Raw genomic sequence first — 24,770 nt, 5'->3', positions numbered from 1 at the left:
ATAATGTGCTAGCTGCGTGCTGTTCCAAGGTTAGCAGTGAGTTGCGTGCGACCTATTTGAATTTGACACAGAATTCTCTGTTATAAACCCATCTGATAAAAAGACACTTAAAGGCTCTGTGCTGAAGCTAGTTGAAACAAGATTAAACAGCCCATCATATTAAACTACAGTGACGAGGTAAACAGGAAAACATTGTTCCATTCACAATTGTAATTACTGACTTTTCATTCCACAAATCAGCACCCTTATAGAAATATACATGACTGTTACTGTAGTAACATTAACTGTAGTAGTAACTATGGTATTTTGACATAAATAGTGTATATATTTCTAATTTATACAAATTCCATAATTATTATTATTTATTTGTATTTATTATTTTTACAAATTAATTACATACAATAATTACATCTAACCATGGTGATTTTTATTTTTATTTTTTTTGCTTAACAGAATCTTTCTAATACCATAATTAAACTCTGGATAGTATGTATGAACAATGGTAAATTGTCACTCATAAATTAAGTATGAAGTTATGACTTTTTCTCCTTTTTAAATATGTGTATATATTTAAATTGGATTGCTTTGGCACGATTACAAACTGAAATTGAGTTAGTATATCTCCATATATCTTCCCACTCATTATCACTGATAGTAACAGAAAGGTCCCTCTTGCATTTATCTCTAAGCCCTTGCAAAGCCAGAGGTGGCTCAGCACGCATAGCTACATAGAACAGGCTGACAGACCTTTTCCTAACTGTTTGAAACAGGCATTTTTCAAGAGGGGATACTTCAAGATTACCAATTAAGGTTGTGCTATGCAATATATAATGCCTAACCTGTAAATATAGGAAGAAGTCTTGTCTGGGGATACCATATTTCTCAACCATTTGTTGAAATGACAGTAACGTATTATCAGCAAATAAATCTTTCAATGTGTTTATGCCATTATTACCCCATTGTATAAAGCCAGCATCAATTAACCCCGGCTGGAAGTCAGGATTGTTACGAATAGGAGTGAAAACAGATGTTAATTTAGACCTCCTTTCAAGTCTACGCATTAGTCGCTATGACTTAATGACATGGTTGCCACAGCTCAACCTGATAATTTAAAATTTCTTAATAAACAGCAGGTCCCTCAATGGATATTCTGAAAGTGAAGTTTCAATATCCAGCCAAACCAAAGTTGTCTTTTTGTGACCCAATCATAAATATATCTCATATGTGCACACAACTGATACGGTCTAAAGTTTGGTAAGTCTAAACCTCCCACAGAGCTTGTTAATTGCAAAGTAGACATCTTTAGCTTGGGTTTACGTTTGCTCCATATAAAAGAGCTAAGGCAGCCATGTAGTTTCTTTATGACCCCATTTGAAAACAGGACAGGAATCATTTGGATAGGTTATAGTAATCTAGGCAGTATATTCATCTTGATCAAGGCTATACGTCCCAGCCAAGAGACTGGTAAAGAACTCCATCGCTCCAGATCTTGCCTTACCCTCTCAAACAGGGGAACAAAGTTAGCTTTATACATTTGCTTAAATGCAGGGGTTATGAGTATACCTAAATAGAGAAAGCCTGATGGTGACCACTTAAAGGGGAAAGAAGTTAATGTTGCTGGTATGGAAGTTAGGCTCCCTAATGGCACTGCCTCTGAATTCGTCAGATTAACTTTATACCCATCATCAGCATATAGGCTTATTTTATGATCAGAATTTCCCACTTGTAAACCCTGTATGGAGTGTGTATTCCTTATGGCCTATGCTAAAGGTTCAATAACTATTGCAAACAGAAGAGGAGACAGGGGACATCCCTGTCTTGTGCCTCTATGTACAGGGAAGCTGTCTGATCTGAGCCCATTAGCCAGAATGGCCGCCTGGGGATTGCTATACAAGACCTTACCCTATCTGATAAAATTATCCACTAAACCAAACTTATCCAAACAATAAAATAAATATGTCCATTCAACTCTATCAAAGGCTTTCTCTGCATCCAAAGAAAGTACTAAGCCTTTAACCTGTCTTTGCTGGAAGGTCTGAATAATATTGAGCAGACGCCTAACATTATTCCGTCCCTTTATGAAGCCGGTTAGATCCTCCTGTATGATTTTAGGTAAGAGACCTTCAAGTTGTGTAGCCAGGATCTTTGATAAGATCTTCCGGTCCACGTTAAGAAGAGCTATAGGTCTATACGAGGCACATGACTCAGGACATTTCGCTTTTTTCAGAATAAGTTAAATGTTTCTTCTCTCAAAGTCTTGGGCAGATCAGTGTGTAAGAATGAGTTATTAAACATACTAAGTAAGGGGTCAACTAATAGGTCTGTAAACTCCTTGTAGAATTCACTACCAAACCCATCAGGTCCAGGGGCTTTCCCACACTGTAGAGTTTTTATGGCATTAATCAACTTTTCTCTGGAAATTGGGGCATTAAGAACAGATTGTTGATCTGACGATATAGTTGGCAAACTGAGTTGGGAGAAGAACTTATCCATTAAAACAAAAGCATTGCTTGGCTGTTCAGAAGTATAAAGTTTCTGATAAAATGTCTTAAATGTGTCAATTATGAGTTTATTATCATATATGCGACTACCTTGAGCATCACAAATGGCTGCAATTGCTTGTTACTCTGCTCTTTTTTTAGTGAGGTATGCCATATATTTTCCATGCTTATCCCCATGCTCATTAGATTTTGTCTGAAAAATTGAGTTTAACTTAAGATTAACTCTTTAAAAAAAAGAGTATATGTTGAATCCTCATAGCTGCTGTCAGAACAACCTTAGATAATCTCTTAACACAAGATGAGGATTCAACATATACTCTTTTTTTAGCTATAAGCTCAGCCATTAACACATTTTCCTTTTCCATTTTGTGCCACCTTTTACTGGCCGAAAAATAAATAATCAACCCTTTAGCATATGCTTTAGCGGTTTCCCCTAATAGGGCAGGGTCCTCTGTGGACTGAGAGTTAGTGAGAAAAAAAAATCTAAATTCAGTAGTAAAATGGGTAATAAACGTATAATCTTTCAAAATAGATGTGTTCAGTCTCCAGTATTTCCCTCTGGTGTTTACACCCTTAAGGGAGAGATCCAGTATTACACTGGCATGGTCCGAAATTAAAATACTGCCAATTGAACAACATAAAACTGTGTGTAGAGAAAGTCCTGACAGAAAAAAGTAGTCAATTCTACTGTGACACCCATGAAGTGGAGAGAAAAAAGTGTATGCCTTGTCTGTAGGATGGATTGTATGCCATACATCAACAAATCCCAACTCCTCCCATGCGTGCTTTAGATTGTGGAGAAAGAGGTACAGTTTTAGGAGGTAGTCTATCAATGAGAGGGTTCCATATACAGTTAAAATCCCCACCTACTATAGCAATATCTGACTTAATCTGAGAGAAATCCAAGAACACCTTAGTTATAAAGTCAGAGGGATGAGCAGGGGGGGATAACTGTACTTTGCAAAACACCCTTAACAATAACATACCGCCCATTCTTGTCCTTAATACAGTCTACCATCGAAGACTTTTTCTCAGTAAAATAGCCACTCCACTGCTTCTGGAGGTGTATGAGGAGAAGAAGACCTGATCAAACCCTTCCCTTTGTAATGTTAGATGTTCAGCGTCATCCAAATGTGTTTCTTGCAAAAGCACTTTCAGCACTTTCCTTCTTTTAACAGGACTATGAACCCCTTTAATATTCCATGTACACAGACGTAACTTATTACTAGCCATACTGTCTAGCTAAACCCATCATGTAGGGAGGGCCTACATAAATCAAAAACCATGTGACAGCATATGTACAGTCACTGAGCCAAGAGAAAAAACTGAAAAAATAAAGAGAACAAGAACCATTATACAGAAAATACAAGTGTAGGCAAATATAGTTACCAGGCCCACACAAGTTAAAAAACAAATAAAAAAACAAAAAGCCCACAAACTCCAGGGGGCTGTCCCTGCTACTTAACCTGCAGGGCTCTTCAAACTTCTTCCACATCCAAGCAGCATGCCTAGGAAAATTCTCCATTCAAGTCTTACTCCAAAAAAACAGTTTACCTATAAGTGTGCCTATAGTCAGGCTACACTCTACCAAGGAATTTACACAGCATTGGAATGTACAAACAAAACAAAAAACATCTGCTTACTCGCAGTGGCTATAATTGCTGCACGGATAAAATATATATTGTACACAGTCTAACAGGAGGTTACTCACATATCCCGTAAATCCAATCAACTAATGTCCCTTTCCGATCTCTGGTATATCAGTCTGAGCTGAAGTCCCTTCACGTCCTTGTTCTAATGACTGGACTAGCAACGCGGCTTCGGTTGGAGAGTCGAATCTTCTTTGCTTTCCATTCACGGTCACCTTCAAGATAGCCGGGTACAGCAACGCATAGCCAATGTTCACGTTCTTTAGTCGGACCTTTATGTCATCAAAAGCCTTACGTCTCCGGACCACCTCAGCTGAATAATAATTGAAGAAGGAGACTTTGAGCCCACTGAGTGTGGAATCAAACTCTTGAGATCCAAGCCGACGCGCAGCATCCATTACTCGCTGCTTGTCTCTAAAGTTGTGGAACTTCAATACCAATGGTCTGGGACATTGATTTGGGCCGGGTTTCGGTGCCAAAGAACGGTGAGCCCGGTCGAGCTTCAGTCGGCCCTCTTTTACGCTCATTCGGAGGTAATCAAGAACCCATCTTTCGAAGAATTTCACCGGATCCGAGCCGGTGTCGATTACTTTAGCTAGGTTATCAGTTATTTTTTCCAAAGCTTGCATGATGCTTGGCTCCATACTGCTTGAACCAATGTCATTACATTCTGTACTAGCATCTGATGTTAGCACACCACCATTGTCCGCGCTTGGAGTTTTCTTCGTCGTTTTGTTCATGTTTTTTGACATGTTCTCTGGGGTTTTCAGAAAATAACTATCCAGGCTCATGTTAAGATACCTCCCGTTTAAAATTCCGCAATTTTACCACACAGACCTAATAAATAAACCCATAAGCTGATAAATGCCACCGGAGCTGGCTTGGAATGATGTTCACTGTACAATGCCATCTTGCCCCCCCCCATACTTAATTTATATCTTGACACCTCACCGTGGACCTTGCTAATTTTCAAACTCCGGCTACGGCCCTGATGGCCACTCCAATACCTTGAATTTGTTGTCCATAAGCCATTTTGCCACAAATTTGGAGGTATGCTTTGGGTCATTGTCCATTTGGAAGACCCATTTGCTACCGAGCTTTAACTTCATGGCTGATGTCTTGAGATTTTGCTTCAATATGCTATTCTATTTTGTGAAGTGCACCAGTCCCTCCTGCAGCAAAGCACCCCCACAACATCATGCTGCCACCCCCATGTTTCACGGTTGGGATGATGTTCTTCAGCTTGAAAGCCTCACCCTTTTTCCTCCAAACATAACAATGGTCATTATGGCCAAACAGTTAAAGTTTTGTTTCATCAGACCAGAGGACATTTATCCAAAAAGTTAAATATTTGTCCTCATGTGTACTTTAAACTGTAGTCTGGCTATTTTATGGTGGTTTTGGAGCAGTGGGTTCTTCCTTGCTGAGCAGCCTTTCAGGTTATGTCGATATAGGACTCGTTTTACTGTGGATATAGATACTTGTAAACTTGTTTTCTCCAGCTTCTTCACAAGGTCCTTTGCTGTTGTTCTGGGATTGAGTTGCACTTTTTGCACCAAACTACATGCATCTCTATGAGACAGAATGTATCTCCTTCCCGAGCGGTATAATGGCTGCTTGGTCCCATGGTATTTATACTTGCATAATGTTGCTTGTACAGATGAACGTGGTGCCTTCAGGCATTTGGAAATTGCTCTCAAGGATGAACCAAACTTACGGAGGTCAAATATTTACTGATTTTCCCATAATGTCAAGCAAAGAGGTACAGAGATTAAAGGTAGGCCTTAAAATACATCCACAGGTATACATCCAAATTACACCAATTATCCAATTAGCCTATCAAAAGCTAATTGGCTAATTTTTTAAAGGCTTGACATAATTTTCTGGAATTTTCCAAGCTGCTTAAAGGCACAGTTAACTTAGTGTATGCAAACTTCTGACCCACTGGAATTGTGATACAGTTCAATTAAAAGTGAAACAATCTGTCTGTAAACAATTGTTGGAAACATTACTCATGTCATGCACAAAGTAGATGTCTTGCCAAAACTATAGTTTTCTAATTTGAAATCTATGGAGTGGTTAAAATATTAGTTTTAATGATTTCAACCTAAGTGTATGTAAACCTCTGACTTCAACTGTATACTGTATCTGTTTTCCTCATGCTCTGTTAATAGTAGTTCCCCTTCTGTCGCTCTCTCCACGTTGTGTCAGAGAAGCGACACTAGGGGTCTCTCTTGAGCGCCGATATTCACCTCTGGACTATGAAAAAAGGCCAATGAGAGTTGGCAACCAGTATTTGCATGTCCCGCCCCCGGACATACGGGTATTTAAGTGGCGCAAATACGGGAGTTCATTCAGAAAATTTCTTCTGAGCCGATGGTCGTGTCTGCAACTGCTGCGTATACACACCGAGTTCCTGTTATCCCTCTGCTGCATGCTGTTGGATTCTACGGCGCACAACAGCGGCTTTCTCCTGTTTGCACGGCTGTGCATTCCTGCCCCTGGGCGCATCGACAGTGCAGATTTAAAAACTCTTTTTTCCCTAAAAGAGTGATTTTATTTAAAAGAGTAATTTCCTCTAAAAGAGCAAAACACAGCGGCGTTGAACGTCCTTTTAAGATGCCTTTCCGCCCCTGTGTTGTTTCTGGATGCGGTAGAGTGCTCTCCGCTTCCGACGGCCACAGGCGCTGTCTCGTGTGTCTGGGTAGAGATCACACCGAGGCCGCGTTTGTGGATGGTTCATGTTCTCACTGCGAGAACATGACCATGACAACGTTGCGGTCGCGGCTTGCTTACAACCGTGAGCAAGCCACTCCAGCCGCCCCCCGTGTCACTCCTTCTTCCCATGGGACTGAGGACGATGCGGCTGGTGATGGAGGCGATTTGGGGATGGCAGCGGGTGCAGCTCCGCCGGGTACGCCCCCTCGGACCACCCGCGCCCGACACACTCGTTGATTCCTGTCCGTGCTCAAGGTAGCGGTGACTCGCCTCACAGCCAGTCGGCCGACCCTCTTGAGATGGAAGCCGATGAGCTCGCCGTGGCATCGGAGGGCGGGTTATCTGATGCTGAGGACTCCCCTGGGCTGCCGCTTTCGGGCCTGCACGCCCAGGCTGAGGCTGACGCACAAATGACGGACATGCTTTCCCGGGTAGCCGACAGCGTGGGCTTGGATTGGAACCCTCCATCCTCCCCACAACCATCACGGCTCGACGACTGGTTCCTGGGGTCTGGGCGCCGACAGCCTCGCCCCCCCCGGTCCCGTTTTTCCCGGAAGTGCATGACGAGCTGACGTCTTCGTGGAGAGCACCCCTCTCCACTCGTCACATCGCCACAGGCTCGTCCGCCCTCGCCACCCTCGATGGCGGAGCGCGCCATGGGTACGAGGCGATTCCCCAGGTGGATAGGGCAGTTGCGATCCATCTGTGCTCCGGTAACCCTACCACCTGGCGAGGTCGCCCCGTACTCCCTTCCCGGACCTGTAGAGCAACCTCCTCGCTGACAGCGAAGGCCTACAGCGCCACCAGATGCGCCGCTTCCGCCCTGCATGCCATGGCTCTCCTGCAGGTCCACCAAGCCAAGGCACTACGCGACATGCACGGGGGTGGCCCTGATCCCGACACGCTGCAGGAACTGCGCTCAGCGACCGACCTCGCCCTGAGAGCGACGAAGGTCACAGCGCAAGCGCTCGGGCAGGCGATGGCCACGCTAGTGGTCCAGGAACGTCAACTATGGCTGAACATGGTCGAGATGCGTGAAGCCGACAAGACTCGCTTCCTCAATGCCCCTGTCTCCCAGTTCGTCCTCTTCGGCGACACCGCCGAGGACTTTGCCCAGCAGTTCTCCATGGTGAAGAAGCAGACGGAGGCCATCTCTCACATCATGCCTCGCCGCAAGCCTGCCGCCACGGCGCATGCCCCGTCTGCTCACCGAGGGCGTCCTCCCGCGGCCAGAAGGCAAGCCACTGCTCCGCCTCAACCCGGGCCCAGCTCTCAGCCCCAGCGTCGAGAAAACCACGGGAAGCGCACGCCCCCTGTCTCATGGACCCCCTCGAGGACCCGGAAGGCTCCCAGGCGCTCCTGAGACAACGCACCAAGAGCCCAAGACGTTAGCTCCAGAGGTGGTAAGACCGCTCCGTCCCCCGGTGGGGGGACCCCTTTTCTCGGTCTGGAGTTAGACTCAGTCCCAATGACAGCACGTCTCTCCAATGAGCGTGCTCAGTCAGTGCTGAAATGCCTTGCTTCCTTCAAGCCAGGCGCCATGGTCCCGCTAAAACATTTCCAACAGCTCCTGGGGCAGATGGCATCCTCCGCGGCGGCCGCGCCGCTGGGGTTGATGCATATGAGACCACTTCAGTACTGGCTCCGGACTCGAGTCCCGAGACGAGCATGGCGCCGCAGCACGCACAACATAAAAGTTACCTCTGCCTGCCGCCAAACCTTCAAACCCTGGACAGACCTCTACTTCCTAAGGGCAGGAGTACCCTTGCAGCAGGTGTCCCGACACGTTCTGGTCACAACCGATGCCTCCAAATTGGGTTGGGACACCGTATGCAACGGCTGCGCAGCCGCAGGCCGGTGGAACCGAGGCCCGCTGCGCTGGCACATCAACTGCCTAGAGCTGCTGGCTGTTTTTCTGGCCCTGCAGAAGTTTCTTCCGTTAATTCGGAACAAACACGTCCTAGTCAGGACAGACAGCACCACGGTCGTAGCCTACATAAACCGCCAAGGCGGAGTACGCTCCCTCCACATGTCACAGCTCGCCCGTCGTCTCCTCCTTTGGAGTCAGCAGCGACTGGAGTCACTGCGTGCCACTCACATCCCCGGCAACCTCAATGTGATAGCGGACGTGCTGTCTCCACCCCCAGTCAGTCCAGCTGATTTGGGACCGGTTCGGCAAGGCTCAGGTAGACCTGTTTGCCTCCCAAGAAACCTCCCACTGCCCGCTCTGGTATGCCCGGACAGAGGCTCCCCTCGGGGCAGATGCGTTGGCACACAGCTGGCCTGCGGGGCTGCGCAAGTACGCATTCCCCCCAGTGAGCTTTCTTGCACAGGTGCTATGCAAGGTCAGGGAGGACGAGGAGCAAGTCATTCTGGTAGCCCCTTACTGGCCTACCCGGACTTGGTTTTCGGACCTCACACTCCTCACGACAGCCCCTCCCTGGGGAATTCCACTGAGGAAGGACCTTCTTTCTCAGGGACGGGGCACGCTCTGGCACCCGCACCCAGACCTCTGGAACCTCCACGTCTGGCCCTTGGACGGGATGCGGAAGATCTAGCCGGCCTACCACCGACCGTCATAGATACAATCAATCAAGCCAGAGCCCCCTCTACCAGGCATCTCTACGCTCTAAAGTGGCGTCTGTTCATGGACTGGTGTTCTTCCCGAGCCGAAGACCCACAGAAGTGCGCAGTTAGGTCAGTGCTCATGTTTCTTCAGGAGAGGCTGGAGAGGAGGCTGTCCCCCTCCACCCTCAAGGTGTATGTTGCCGCTATCGCGGCCCACCATGACACGGTAGACGGCAAGTCTCTTGGTAAGCACGACTTAATCGTCAGGTTCCTAAAAGGTGCCCGGAGGATAACTCCCTCCCGGCCTACCCTGTTCCCCTCCTGGGATCTCTCAGTCGTCCTTACGGGACTCCAGAGTCCCCCCTTCGAGCCGCTTGACTCAGCTGGACTCAGGGCCCTCTCTCAGAAGACTGCCCTGCTGATCGTGCTCGCTTCCATCAAGAGGGTCGGGGACCTGCATGCATTCTCTGTTAGCAACGCTTGCCTGGAGTTCGGTCTGGCAGATACTTTCGTGATCCTAAGGCCGCGACCGGGCTATGTGCCCAAGGTTCCTACCACGCCCTTCAGGGATCAGGTGGTGAACCTGCAAGCGCTGCCCCGGAAGAAGGCAGACTCAGCCCTTTCACTGCTGTGTCCAGTACGTGCTTTACGTATTTATCTGGACCGCACACAGAGCACCAGACGCTCTGAGCAGCTCTTCGTCTGCTTTGGGGGACAGCAGAAAGGGAATGCTGTCTCCAAGCAGAGACTCACCCACTGGGTTGTCGACGCCATTTCCCTGGCTTATCACACCCAGGCCGTGCCCCCCCCCCCCTTGCGGGTCCGAGCTCACTCCACCAGGAGTGTTGCGTCCTCATGGGCACTGGCTAGGGGCACTGCCCTAGCAGACATTTGTAGAGCAGCGGGCTGGGCAACACCTAACACTTTTGCGAGATTCTACAATCTCCGAGTTGAGTCAGTATCGTCCCGTGTTTTCTCAGGTACCGAGCCCGTAGAACTCGGTGGCACGCCCACGATCTGACCGGGTGAATCGCTTGCACCTAGCGCCCTTCCCCCTAACCAGAGGAAACAGTGCGCCTTCAATCCCAGGAGATCTAAGGTTTGGGACACTGGTCGATTCCTCCCTAGCCCTCGTGCGTCGCAGTTCAGCGGAGGAACTCGCTGACCCAAACCACTGTGGGTACCGCAAGATACCCTGTACTGGTATAGGTGCTCCACAGGTAAGGCCTCCTTCGGACTCCCCCTGTGTGTAACACCATGGTTCTGTCCCCTCTGGCGAGCTGACTCCCGTGTTTCCCTTAGGCAGTCATGGCTGCCTCGGCTGCCGTGCTGTATGTTTCCCCCTCTATGAGGCTGGATTCACCACCGCACCGACTTTTCCACATAGGCCCTAAGCAGGCCTCTGATGGTCTTGCCACTTTAACTTGCCTCCCCTCTCGGGTAGGCGTGGCCTCCGCAGGGTCTTCTCCGCCCTGAATAAGGGCTAAGACCCCCTTCCCTCAATGCGTGTAAGGGCCCCAGCCTTAGTTGCTCTATGCGAGAAACATAGAGAGAAAAGAGGCCCGGCCAGGCTTGGCCCGTTCCCAGGTTGGCGGCCAGCACCTTGTTCCCCTCCAGGGTAACGATAAGGAATCCTGATGGCTTAAATGGGGCATTGGGGAAGGGTACATGCAGCCTGATACATTTGGTCGTCCTGCACGTAAGAATACCTGCTCGCTCCTGTATCAGCAGTTCACGTACACGGCTCAGCGCATGGCACTTTTATAAGTGGACCCCTAGTGTCGCTTCTCTGACACAACGTGGAGAGAGCGACAGAAGGGGAACGTCTAGGTTACGTATGTAACCTCCGTTCCCTGATGGAGGAACGAGACGCTGTGTCTCCCCTGCCACGTCGCTGAGCCGAGCCACTGTTGTGGCCGGACCATTTCCGGCTCCTCAGAAAAATCCTGAATGAACTCCCATATTTGCGCCGCTTAAATACCCGTATGTTCGGGGGCGGGACATGCAAATACTGGTTGCCAACTCTCATTGACCTTTTTTCATAGTCCAGAGGTGAATATCGGCGCTCAAGAGAGACCCCTAGTGTCGCTTCTCTGACATAACGTCTCGTTCCCTCCATCAGGGAACGGAGGTTACATACGTAACCTAGACGTTTAGATTAATCATAAAATCATAACAGACAGATATTATTATTGAGTGGTGGTGGCGTAGTGGCTAAAGCACAGGGCTGTTAATCAGAAGGTCGTTGGTTCAAACCCCACAGCCACCACCATTGTGTTCTTGAGCAAGGCACTTAACTCCAGGTTGTTCCGGGGGATTGTCCCTGTAATAAGCACACTGTAAGTTGCTTTGGATAAAAGCGTCTGCCAAATGCAAAAATGTAAATGTAATTATTTACCAGCATAGCAACATTCTTAACTAAAATGTAGCTTAGGTAATACTAAATCCCAATTTCCTCATATAATTGATATCCCATTCACTCATGCCTTACTGTAATTGCTCTCCAGATAAGACAAGACTCAATGCAATATAAAAAAATTATAATAATATTAATAATATAATGATTGGCGTACAAAGAAAGCTTATCTTGGATCTAAACCCTGCATTGATATAATTTATGCCACCTAAATTTATAGACATGCTAGTTTAATTTTTCACTCCTAAAAAGCTCAATTACAATCTAATAATTCACACCACGTCTCTAATTTTACACTGCATGTTTTCACGAAGGTGAAATTAAATGCCCTCAAGTTATGGCTTACAAATCATATCTCCATTTGGAGAGTTTTTAGAGCAAACCTAAAACATTTTATCCAGTGACACAGGGGGCCTTAGCCTATAAAGCCCAGCGAGCAAAGTTGCTCTTGGCTAAAGACCTTGTCGGAGTGAGTGAGGAAAAGAGTTTCCAGTTATGGCATGAGCCATTTCACAATAGACATAAAAGTGCTGGAACACAAAATCATTTTGATATATCTGCATGGTAAAATGATCTATACAGGTGACTCCAACATTACACAGCAGGTTAACATAGAGGAGAAAGGGGACGCAGCTAAGAACATGAAGAGCAATATGTCAAAGGGTTATAAGATGGGTGAAGGATTTATGTGGTCGGCTTTATGAATCAAGACTTTATGTGGTGCATGTTAAGTGATTGAGGCATTGACCAACTTCAGCAAAGATTCCAAATGCAGCAGGAGGCCTATGGGTTTCTTAAAGTTCAGGAAGAGATACAGAGAGACAGATGATGTGCCTCCATTTGAGGAAATGTTTTTGAGGACAAAACAATGCTTTGAATAAATGTTGAAAGGATTTTTATGTTTACAATCATATTTATTTATTTATTATGCCTATACTAAGCAACATAAAAACATTAAAAAAAATGCAATTCACACAGAAAATGACTTGAATACACATCTGCTATTATGAACATGCTTTCAATTTACTGCATGCATTAAAAGAGGTGGAAAGGGGAGGGAGGGCGCGCATGCATTTTCAAGGGTTTTGCACAATTAAGGATGTCTAAGATGAAAAAAAATTACAAATCTTTAAAAATTTTGTTTAAAAACATGTCAGGTTAATTTAAATTTAATATTTTTGTCTTTATTGGTTTCATAAATTTTGGCAAACATGATGTACTAGTGGTTTAAGGTATTAAACATTCTTTCCACCTTAAAAACACTTGAGTGTACACAATTAAATCATTAATAAAAAACAAATCTGACATATTTTTCAAAATATATATACATATTTATTTTTAGATTTGTCATTTTTATCATCAGACATCCTTAATTGTCAAAAACCCTTGAAAGTGCATGTGCTTCCCAAAATGGGGGACATAACCTCAATTGTAGTGCTGTGGTCTTGGATTTTAAGATGGCACAAAAACAATGGTAAGCTGATGTTTGAAAAAATGTGGTGTAGAAATTACATCATATACAGTGGGTATGGAAAGTATTCAGACCCCCTTAAATTTTTCACTCTTTGTTATATTGCAGCCATTTGCTAAAATCATTTAAGTTCATTTTTTTTCCTCATTATTGTACACACAGCACCCCATATTGACAGAAAAACACAGAATTGTTGACATTTTTGCACATTTATTAAAAAAGAAAAACGGAAATATCACATGGTCCTAAGTATTCAGACCCTTTGCTGTGACACTCATATATTTAACTCAGGTGCTGTCCATTTCTTCTGATCATCCTTGAGATGGTTCTACACCTTCAATTGAGTCCAGCTGTGTTTGATTATACTGATTGGACTTGATTAGGAAAGCCACATACCTATCTATATAAGACCTTACAGCTCAAAGTGCATGTCAGAGCAAATGAGAATCATGAGGTCAAAGGAACTGCCTGAAGAGCTCAGAGACAGAATTGTGGCAAGGCACAGATCTGGCCAAGGTTACAAAAACATTTCTGCTGCCCTTAAGGTTCATAAGAGCACAGTGGCCCCCATAATCCTTAAATGGAAGACGTTTGGGATGACCAAAACCCTTCCTAGAGCTGGCCGTCCGGCCAAACTGAGCTATCGGGGGAAAAGAGCCTTGGTGAGAGAGGTAAAGAAGAACCCAAAGATCACTGTGGCTGAGCTCCAGAGATGCAGTCGGGAGATGGGAGAAAGTTGTAGTAAGTCAACCATCACTGCAGCCATCCACCAGTCGGGGCTTTATGGCAGAGTGGCCCGACGGAAGCCTCTCCTCAGTACAAGACACATGAAAGCCAGCATGGAGTTTGCTAAAAAACACCTGAAGGACTCCAAGATGGTGATAAATAAGATTCTCTGGTCTGATGAGACCAAGATAGAACTTTTTGGCCTTAATTCTAAGCGGTATGTGTGGAGAAAACCAGGCACTGCTCATCACTTGTCCAATACAGTCTCAACAGTGAAGCATGGTGGTGGCAGCATCATGCAGTGGGGGTGTTTTTCAGCTGCAGGGAAAGGACGACTGGTTGCAATCGAGGGAAAGATGAATGCGGCCAAGTACAGGGATATCCTGGACGAAAACCTTCTCCAGAGTGCTCTGGACCTCAGACTGGGCCGAAGGTTCACCTTCCAACAAGACAATGACCCTAAGCACACCGCTAAAATAACGAAGGAGTGGCTTCACAACAACTCCGTGACTGTTCTTGAATGGCCCAGCCAGAGCCCTGACTTAAACCCAATTGAGCATCTCTGGAGAGACCTGAAAATGGCTGTCCACCAACGTTTACCATCCAACCTGACAGAACTGGAGAGGATCTGCAAGGAGGAATGGCAGAGGATACCCAAATCCAGATGTGAAAAACTTGTTGCATCTTTCCCAAAAAGACTCATGGCTGTATTAGATCAAAAGGGTGCTTCTACTAAATACTGAACAAAGGGTCTGAATACTTAGGACCATGTGATATTTCCGTTTTTCTTTTTTAATAAATGTGCAAAAATGTCAACAATTCTGTGTTTTTCTGTCAATATGGGGTGCTGTGTGTACAATAATGAGGAAAAAAAATGAACTTAAATGATTTTAGCAAATGGCTGCAATATAACAAAGAGTGAAAAATTTAAGGGGGTCTGAATACTTTCCGTACCCACTGTAAATATAATCCCAAAGGCAAGTTCTATAAGAAATGTATCCACAGCAACAGATATTCTTACTGCATGGTGAACAATCATATTCATGTTCATTTAATGAATTATATGGTGTGTAAATTGTGGACGTTTATATTCACCCCATTTCTTATAGTCTTCTGACAGTATCAACCAAAACCAGACCTTCCAAACACCTCAAGCTTTTGTCACCACACCTCAGACACAACAATGCAAAATAAAATTATCCGGAGCAGAACGAAAGGTAAAAATAACAGCTTAATTATTTTGCTCTGCAAAAATGAGAGTGCACTGTTTGGATTATTGAGGAACAGACAAGCAAAGTGCTTTTAAACAGGATTACTAGGAATGCCATGAAACGCAATAATCTCATCGTGGGTTGTGGTGTCACATTGTGAGTACTCCATCTTCCCTTGCTCCCTCCCCTTTCCCCCTCTTTTAATTTGGAATATTGCTGTTTCCAAAGCACTGAAGGCTTGTCATCACAGAAAAAGAGCAGCCATTCTGCAATGATAATTGGCCTCTTTTTCATTGGCTGCCCCGGGGAAGCTGAGGAGGAAAACAGAGAGTGTGCCTCTCTTTGATTAATTTAAAGCCAAAGGCATCGACCATCGAAACAAGGCCCAAAACAAAAGGAACGGTACAAATACAGGGGGCAAACGCCATTCTTCTCAGCATGAAGACATATGATTTCATAACCAAGAACGTTTCAGGTCAACAACAATGGTGAGGGCCATCAAGCATCTCAAGCCTCTCAAGTACAAAGACTTGGGCAGAACAGAGAAGGACAAGTCACTTCTTGCTCTAACAATTAACTAAACTAAACACTTATGAAATAAATAGTTTTTAAGTGCATGGGAATAGTCCACCAATACATGTTATTTTCACCATTCCTCTCAAAAATGCTCATGTTGTTAGGGGAATCAACACATTTACAATAATGGAGGATGTTAGTACAGTTACTAAAGGAAACCAATGATCACAGTACCCTTCCCTACTGAAAAGACCAACATAGATTGGCATCACCACGTGTTGTACATTAGATGCTGATTGTTTCCATCTGGCTTCATAACTAGCTTTACCAGCAATGTCTTCCTTGCTCAACCAACTTCCCCAGAAAGACCATGCTGGTCAACCTGCATTACAAGTTAAGTTTTGCTGGTAGATGGCATGGCTAAGTTGGCGCAACAGTTGTTAGTACTAAACTTCTGTAAAGGTCTGTTACTCAACTTGAACCAAAAAAACGTAACAAACTGTTGGGTTTCATGACGAGTCCATTCATTTTTACATGCATAACTTTGGAAATTGTGTTGTGTTCGGGTTTGTCATTGATGAAACATACAAATGTGTTACTTTTTTTGTGCACAGGCACACAAACACTCAGTCCTATTTCAGGTTCAGTCTTCAAGTAGGCCTTACAAGACAGGTAGGGTTACAAGATCTTTTTCAAATGCCTTTTTCATGCTTCAACTTGATGGCCATGCAGACCTCTCCACTAATCCAGCACTAACCAACATAAACCTGCCATGTTGGTCCAAACTTGTTTTTTTCAGCAGGGTCCTTTCAAAGTTGCTTTGTATAAAATGTGTTGGCCAAGTAAAAATCAGATAGGAGAACTTACCTTTCGTTCTAGGCTATTTGTTCCACTGGTGGTGTTGGTTTTCAAAAACCCCGCAGTGGTGGACCAGCGTGTAGGGTTCTTACGAGACGGTTCCTCTGACTGGAGCTGGACTTCTGGCAGGCCTACCACGGCTGGATCACTGCTGCGCCGTACATGCAAGGGCATGTCTGAAACACAGAGAAAGAGCTTGTTAATACCACGTTTTTCACCATGTGTCCAATTCTAGCAACTGTCTCCAAGTATAACAGGAGTATCTTTACTACAGTACAACAAGACAACCTCCCAACATGCCCACAGATTACAAACACAGAACATTGGCTCAGTTCTGTGTTTGTAGGCCCTTTTCAGTCCCGCACTATTGTGACAGGGACACAGCACTACATTTCTGTCAAACACAAAGCCAGTTCCTCTGAGCCTTGCAAAGAAAGGCAGTGGCAATAGGACCATTTAGCTTGGCTTGTTCTGTGACATGCGCACACCACACAAGCTTTTGAAAGATATGGGAGAGGAGAGACAGAGGTGTCCCTGAGCTGCTGAGCATTAATGGGTTTGAACTGCAGGGCAGGTGGGGGGAATCAGGCAGATACCAGTGCACACTTTCTGTCTCACACAGCTCATTTCACAGGTTTGGCTTTTCCTGTTTAAATCTTTTGTGTTTTTGCTCCTGTATAGAAGAATTATTTCTATACTTTATATTTATTGTATAACAGGAGTTTTCTATGACGCCTGAATAATGCATTATAAAAAGTATTCTTAATTATTATACATTTTATTAATTGTTATATATACAGTGCTGGGTATACTACTTCTGAATTATAATCAGGAACTGATTACAAATTACATGACAAAAATTGTATTCTATAACAACATTATTTTTTTATTATATTTTTAAACTAATTTAATCAGTTTTTGCTATTACTTTTGACCTTATTCTTGTTTATTTGACGTTGCATGCATTTCAGTAGGATGCATTTGTAACATTTTGACATAAAGTTGCTTAAATGCATTAAATAAAACTTAATGGACAAAATTAAGAGAACTGGCATTTATTTATTTATTTATTTATTTAATTTCTATGTGTGTATTTTTACTCGCTATTTGTCTACTTCTGAGGGAAATTAAAAAAGATACTTAAAATGTTCTTATGGCAGCAATTTTGGCTTTGTAAACGCCATCAATGTGTGGTAACAAATCAGACCTGTTATATTTGTGAATCAACATCACAAATAAATAAAAAAATAATCAAGAGTTCTCAATAAAAGGCAAAAGCACACTTGTGTAAGAAATTAGTGAAACTTTAACTTTACTGCACTAATACAATCAGTTCTGCATTTATGTGTGGATTACTGCTCCATCTTTAGCATAATTATGGAAGGTGGCTAGTATCAGGTCTGTGTGTGCAATAAATTATGAACAATCTACTGCCTTTGCCTGATTAATATGTAATCTTGTAATCCTAACCCTAACCCATAAAAATGATCTGTAATCTGTTTAAAAGTATTTTAAGAAGTTATTTAATCTTATTACTAGTACTTGATTTATGTAATCTAAATATGTATTCCGGATTCATTTGAATCTGTTACTGCCCAGCACTGTGAATATATTATTAAAAAAAAAATTTGAATACGCCTTATAATACATGCTAAAATCCATTATATGTTTTATACCGCAGTTATAAAACCTATTTTCAGTGTTGGGTAGATTATTTCTGAAATGTGATCTGGTACTGATAACAAATTACACATCTAAAATTTTAATTATTTACTTTTTTACTACACATGTTGGTAATCTGATTACTTTTGGGGTACTTATTGCATTTCAATGAAAATATAATTTTTAACGTTTTAAGTTAATTTCATATGCATATTTAAAAAAATTATGTAATATAATTACAGAAACACATATTGTGTAATCTAAATATTTAATCAGATTATATATAGTCCATTACTTACCAACATTGCCTATTTATATAATACTCATAGTAAGAATAAAATGCATGTGTCACAATGCATTATACTCTTTAAAAGTTTAAAACTGAAAGGGAAACTTTTATAATTGATTGAATAAAATGTGTCTTATAAGGCACATACAAATTATAATAACATTTAATTTATAAATTCACATAATGGATTACAAATTATGGAAAACATGGGAATAGATGTCAAAATATATACAGTATATATAGCCCACAAAACATACAGTTAAAGTCAGAAGTTTACATACAACTTAGCCAAATACATTTAAACTCCATCTGACATTTAATCATAGAAAATAATTCCCTGTCTTAGGTCAGTTAGGATCACTACATTATTTTAAGAATGTGAAATGTCAGAATAATAGTAGAGAGAATTATTTATTTCAGCTTTTATTTCTTTCATAAAGTTCCCAGTGGGTCAGAAGTTTACATACACTTTGTTAGTATTTGGTATCATTGCCTTTATATTGTTTAACTTGGGTCAAACGTTTTGGGCAGCCTTCCTCAAGCTGGAATTTTGACCCATTCCTCCAGACAGAACTGCTGTAACTGAGTCAGGTTTGTAGGCCTACTTGCTCGCACACGCTTTTTCAGTTCTGCCAACAAATTTTCTATCGGAATGAGGTCACTCCAATACCTTGACTTTGTTGTACTTCAGTCCCATGGTACTTATACTTGCATACTATTGTTTGTACAGATCAACCTGGTACCTTCAGGTGTTTGGAAATTCCCAATGATGAACAAGATTTGTGGAGTTCCACAGTTTTTTTCTGAGGTCTTATTTTTATTTTCCCATGATGTCAAAAATAGAGGCACTGATTTTGAAGGTAGGCCTTAAAATACAACCACAGATACACCTCCAATTCAGTTACCCTCCTAACAGAAGCTAATTGTCTAATTGCCTAAAGGCTTGACATAATTTTCTGGAATTTTCCAAACTGCTTAAAGAAACAGTTAATTTGTTTATGTACATTTCTGACCCACTGGAATTGTGATATAGTCAATTAGAAGTGAAACAATCTGTCTATAAACAACTGTTGGAAAAATTACTCATGTCATGCCCAAAGTAGATGTCCTAAACAACTTGCCAAAACTATAGTTTGCTAATATTAAATCTGTGGACTGGTAAAAAAAAAAAAAAGAGTTTTAATGACTTCAACCTAAGTGTATGTAAGCTTCTGACTTCAACTGTACACAAATTATAACATATTATCCAAATACTCAATTTATATCATTTCCTTGAGCATGTTTACAGTTTACAAATGGGTCAGTATAACAGATACAGGGTGCATTTTATGCCTTTTCTCTTCCAGAGCATTTCCTCGATTATATGTGGAAGCACAAGTTAGCTATAAGGAAAGTGTGCATGTCATCTTTAATAGTGGCTAAGTGACTACAGGCAGACTTACTGTTACTGTCTTTTTTGCCTGGCAGATGCTCTCAGTGCTTTGAGTAGTTGATATTTCTCAAGCTCTCTGGCTTTATGACTTGCTTGAGTGTGTTATACATCCATAATTATGCAAATAACCCAGCAACCACCTGTCATCCTTTGGCAACGGCCTGCCACAGCATATGCCCATATTCCTGCTGCTATCTGATAATGTTTACCTGCATATGCAGCTCACAAGAAGTCCCAATTTCAGAGACATAGAATGTTTTGATGTTATGCAATATTCTCTCTCCCCATTAAATTCCCCCATTGGACCCCAAAGCAATTCCATTAGCTGAAAGTTCTCTCCGGTGTCTGTTCAGAAATCCTTCAATATTGCTTGAACATTTATGATAGTCTTCAGCATGAAAATACATCAATACATTTAATAAATACTGGGATATTCATTCAAACATCTCAAAATCAAACAGGTTTGGAAATATATGTTGGTGAGAAAATATGAAAGAGTTTTTATTTCCCCCGAAGAGTGAAGCTGTGGGCCCCAAGTGCTGTTATTCTTCAATTTTGATCAGAACTCCAGTCAGTGGTCAGTTCACATTCAGTTCATGGCTCTAATGACAGAGCCCCTTAGTAGAAGTGTAACTGTAAAACTATATCCAATGTATGGGATTACATTCAATAATTAGCCTGAGAGGCAAACACTGCCGTGGTCATCACAAAATTAGACCATCCTGATGCATCAGTGCTCCATCTCTAGAAAGGGGGTATGTCACAGACATTCCCCGTCCTGAGTTTGGCGATGGGGGGTATGTCTAGAGCAGGTCGGGGCAGAATGGCGCCTGGGCAGAGTGAGGCCTGGAAGATAAGAGGTGAACGAGGTCCGCCTGTGAGCCACACCGGTCTCGCATTCCAGTGAGGGGCGGCGGGAGTATTTAAGGAGAGGAGACAGCGGCAGATGGGAGAGAGAGCATGAACATCACCAAATACAAGACTGCTTATATTGCAAATACTGGCCTGTTTTTGCAAGTCAGTGGTCACATGCATTGTAAAAAGCATGTGAATTCACTCTGACAACTATGGCTTTTGTTGTTAAGCTCATCCAAGTCATTCCTTTGTACACATGGAGGTCACACTACCCCCAGGTTTCTTCTTTATTAGCTATTTAACTCCACTCTAGCCAATATGGGCTCCTAATGTGTGAAGGGATAAGCTTTCCTCGCCTAGAAATTGGCTTCTCCTGCATTTAATAACCATGATGAGCACTTAGTTTTAAATGTGTAACAATCAAAATATTTATAGAAATGGTGTATTTTGAAAAAGACAGGTTATACCCAGAAATGTTGTCCGGGAACAGTAAATGTGTCCAATATGAACATAACATAAGTGTCAATTTTCTTTTTAATTATCTCCAAAAATCACCATGTATTTTTGTTATTTTTTTAAACAGAAGATTTTGTTCTTGTCATCTTTTTGCAAGAACTTTTTTGTGTTTGGAATGACATGATAGTAAAAAACATTTGATTGGGTGGAGAGTAAATGATCTGTGATAGGTGCAGTTGATTGAACTGACAAAATGTGGATATTTTAAAGGTTTCTTTCTGCAAGCATTTTTAAAAAAAAACTTTTACCTTCAATATTTGAGTAACCTAAATATCAAAGATACAAACACATGCATTCAAATCCACTTGGCAGCAAAAATGTGAGGGTCTACGTGCCACATAATTTTGAACTGGATAGGCACCTCCGCTGAGAAGCTTTTATCTCTTGTATCATAATATGGCTACAATACCATCTTCAACTTTAACTCCTTCCTCTATAAACCTTGTGTTTACTGCTTCATTGAATTGGCACTAATAACGACATGCCATTTACTTCTGACTTTTCAAACATTGGGCTCTCTAATATATTACTTACTGCTTCCAATCATTTAAATTGCCTGTGTGTCCATTTTGTCCTTGCGGGCTGCTTACCTGCCAAAGGAAAGTGGCCCTGACTGGCTGCCAGTAGTGGGTAGAGGAGAGTACAGTGAACACTGAGGAATACTGATAAGGGAGCAGAAGGACACACTGATGAGCAAAATCAGGTAGGCCAAAAACCAAAATGATAACTCCCATTTCATCCTTATTTATTCTCTCCCACTGTTGCCCAATCTATATTCCAAATAAAATGATTGGATTAATCACGCAAATGTTATGGGTTTCATTGGATATTGTGGACATGACCTTGGTATTCTAATAATATTAAGATAAATATTCTATGTTTCTTGGACTGGCCAATGTCTGAATGTTCAGAGAGCCAAAGAGACTAATTGAAGGGGATGAGTTAATAAAAAATGAAATTATGTCTTTGGTGGAACCTTATTTTAAAGAGGCAAGTGTCACCAGAACATACATATTTATATCTCTGGAGGTTTGGACAGGGATCTCTTTATACTATATCTCAACCTACATTTGCATTTGCCACTAGGGTACAAAAGTTCTCTTAAAGGGGGTAGATCAACTTTCAAGTTCTGGCAAATACCCTTTCTACGATGGAACAATGGAAAAGTGCCCAAAAAAATAATATATTGGAATCTGTTCAAAAAGGAAGTGAACTTAGATGATTGTCTGGCAGGATACTGCCCTGAACAGTACAGTAGGTTAGCTAATAGGCAACTCTGTTTAGAAGCAGCTAATCGTGAGTAGATATGATATGAATGAGGCTGAGTTTCAGTTTTTGTGAGAGCTGTGGGATTTATTGCAATAAGGAAGAGAGGAGGTGGTCTATAGAGACATGCTGAGGGGATTTTAAAGCATAAGTAGATAGAGAGAGCCTCCTACATGACTGCCGGAGTATAGCGACTGTGTAGTGTCCATGCAGTTTTACACTGTGGTATGTGAAAGGCTCCAGACAATAGAAAGTTTTTTAGTTCTTTTTGAAAACCAAGAAAAAAACATTGTCTGACTTTGAGAGTGAGATATAGTAGAATTCAAGGATAAAGACCGACAAAGAGATAGGAAGGTAGCCAAGAAATTGAAGAGCACATCTGTTTACTCAAGTATGAATGTAAAAAAATGTATGATTCGCCTCAAAAAACAGATGTGTTTCACAAACATTTCCCACATGTTGGGGACAGCAATCAAAGTTGCACAAGGGGGAGGGCAATTAACGCAACACCGAGTGACAACACCCCAGCGTCACCACCAGGATATCAGAGTGGAGTCCCTGGAGGAGTCCTAATCAGCAAACTAGTTATAACTAGGCTCAGCTCCCCTAATGTAAATACCATGAAGCCATTGCCCCAACATTACAGTTACCTTGTTGGACAAACTATATGAAATTTGCAGATATATGTGTATCGAGCTACAGCAGTGTTTTGCGTAGCTGAGTTACAGTCTTCATCTGCCCAAGTGAATGACACAAAGGATGAAGGATGACAAATGAGCCAGTCTGGATGAAACAGAGCTACAAATGCATTATTTAGGTCTGTTAGTTGGACTTCACAAAATCCAAGCCTTGGTGGCTGTGTGTAAAGAAACGGACAGGGAACGACCTCTGTGGTTATTGACACAGGCAGTGATGGGGGAACAGCTATTGTGGCTGTGAGCTCAGGCAGTGACCGTCGAACATCCTTTGTGGCTGTGAGTACAGGAGGGAACAAAGGAACGACCTCTGTGGCCGTGAACACTGGCAATAACAGGGGAACGACCTCCGTGGCCACGAGCGCTGGCAGCGACTGGGGAGTAGGCTCAGTGGCAGTAAGCTCAGACAGTGACTGTGGAACAGCCTTTGTAAGTTCAGAAAGGGACAGGGGAACGACCTCTGTGGTTGTGGACACTGGCAGTGATGGGGGAACGACCTCCATGGCCGCAAGCACTGGCAGCGACTGGGAAGTAGGCTCAGTGGCTGTGAGCTCAGACAGTGACTGTGGAACAGCCTTTGTAAGTTCAGAAAGGGACAGGGGAATGTCTGCTGTGGTTGTGGACACTGGCAGTGATGGGGGAACGACCTCCATGGCCGCAAGCACTGGCAGTGACTGGGAAGTAGGCTCAGTGGCTGTGAGCTCAGACAGTGACTGTGGAACAGCCTTTGTAAGTTCAGAAAGGGACAGGGGAATGTCTGCTGTGGTTGTGGACACTGGCAGTGATGGGGGAAACGACCTCTGTGGCCGCATGCACTGGCAGCGAATGGGAAGTACAGTTTGGAAAACAGATTTATTTATGTTTGGTTTTTTTCTTTAACTATTTCAATCGTTTTTACTTTACTAGGGTTAGATTAGCCCAGGGAATATAAGTGTTTATTTGTGACAGGCTTTTTTTTAATTGATACATAACATGGGGTCCATCCCTGTGTTCTTACAGTTGATTGCTCATTGAGCTGTGTGCTGTAAACACAATTATAATTATCTCTACTAATTTGTGTAGGTAAAAAACGCATGTTTGGATACAGGGAAGAGAGCAGAGAAATTACTTTTCAACTTTTTCCAAAATGTTAAGCCCATTTGCAACTTGAAATGAAAACCTAGCATTAGGGCAAAATCTCTCTGTAGAAATGGCAATGGGGTCCATCCCTGTGTTCTTATAGTTGATTGCTTATTGAGCAGTGTGCTGTAAACACAATTAGAATTATCTCTACTAATTTGCGCAGGTAAAAACTGCATGTTTGGATACAGGGAAGAGAGCAGAGAAATAATGAAACAAAGGAAGGTTGAAAACCAACTGGATCGCAGGCGGAAAAAAATGTCCACAGAAGAAAGTACGAATTCAAAGACAAATGTTTTGTT

General features: G+C 42.8%; 1 protein-coding gene across 3 annotated transcripts in view; it reads right to left on the bottom strand.

The window, feature by feature from the left end:
- The window catches only part of LOC127635303 (partitioning defective 3 homolog), a 605,753-nt gene that overhangs the window by 352,750 nt on the left and 228,233 nt on the right, over positions 1-24,770 (bottom strand). For all 3 annotated transcript variants that reach the window (XM_052115228.1, XM_052115230.1, XM_052115229.1), the window contains exon 4: positions 16,644-16,810. In XM_052115228.1, coding sequence (XP_051971188.1) covers positions 16,644-16,810 — 167 coding nt within the window. The remainder of the gene's footprint in view (positions 1-16,643; positions 16,811-24,770) is intronic.

This window comes from Xyrauchen texanus, chromosome 42 (genome assembly GCF_025860055.1).
Source record: "Xyrauchen texanus isolate HMW12.3.18 chromosome 42, RBS_HiC_50CHRs, whole genome shotgun sequence".
Taxonomy (NCBI): domain Eukaryota; kingdom Metazoa; phylum Chordata; class Actinopteri; order Cypriniformes; family Catostomidae; genus Xyrauchen; species Xyrauchen texanus.
Note: the sequence above shows the minus strand (reverse complement) of the source record. Positions and strands in the feature narration are given on the sequence as shown.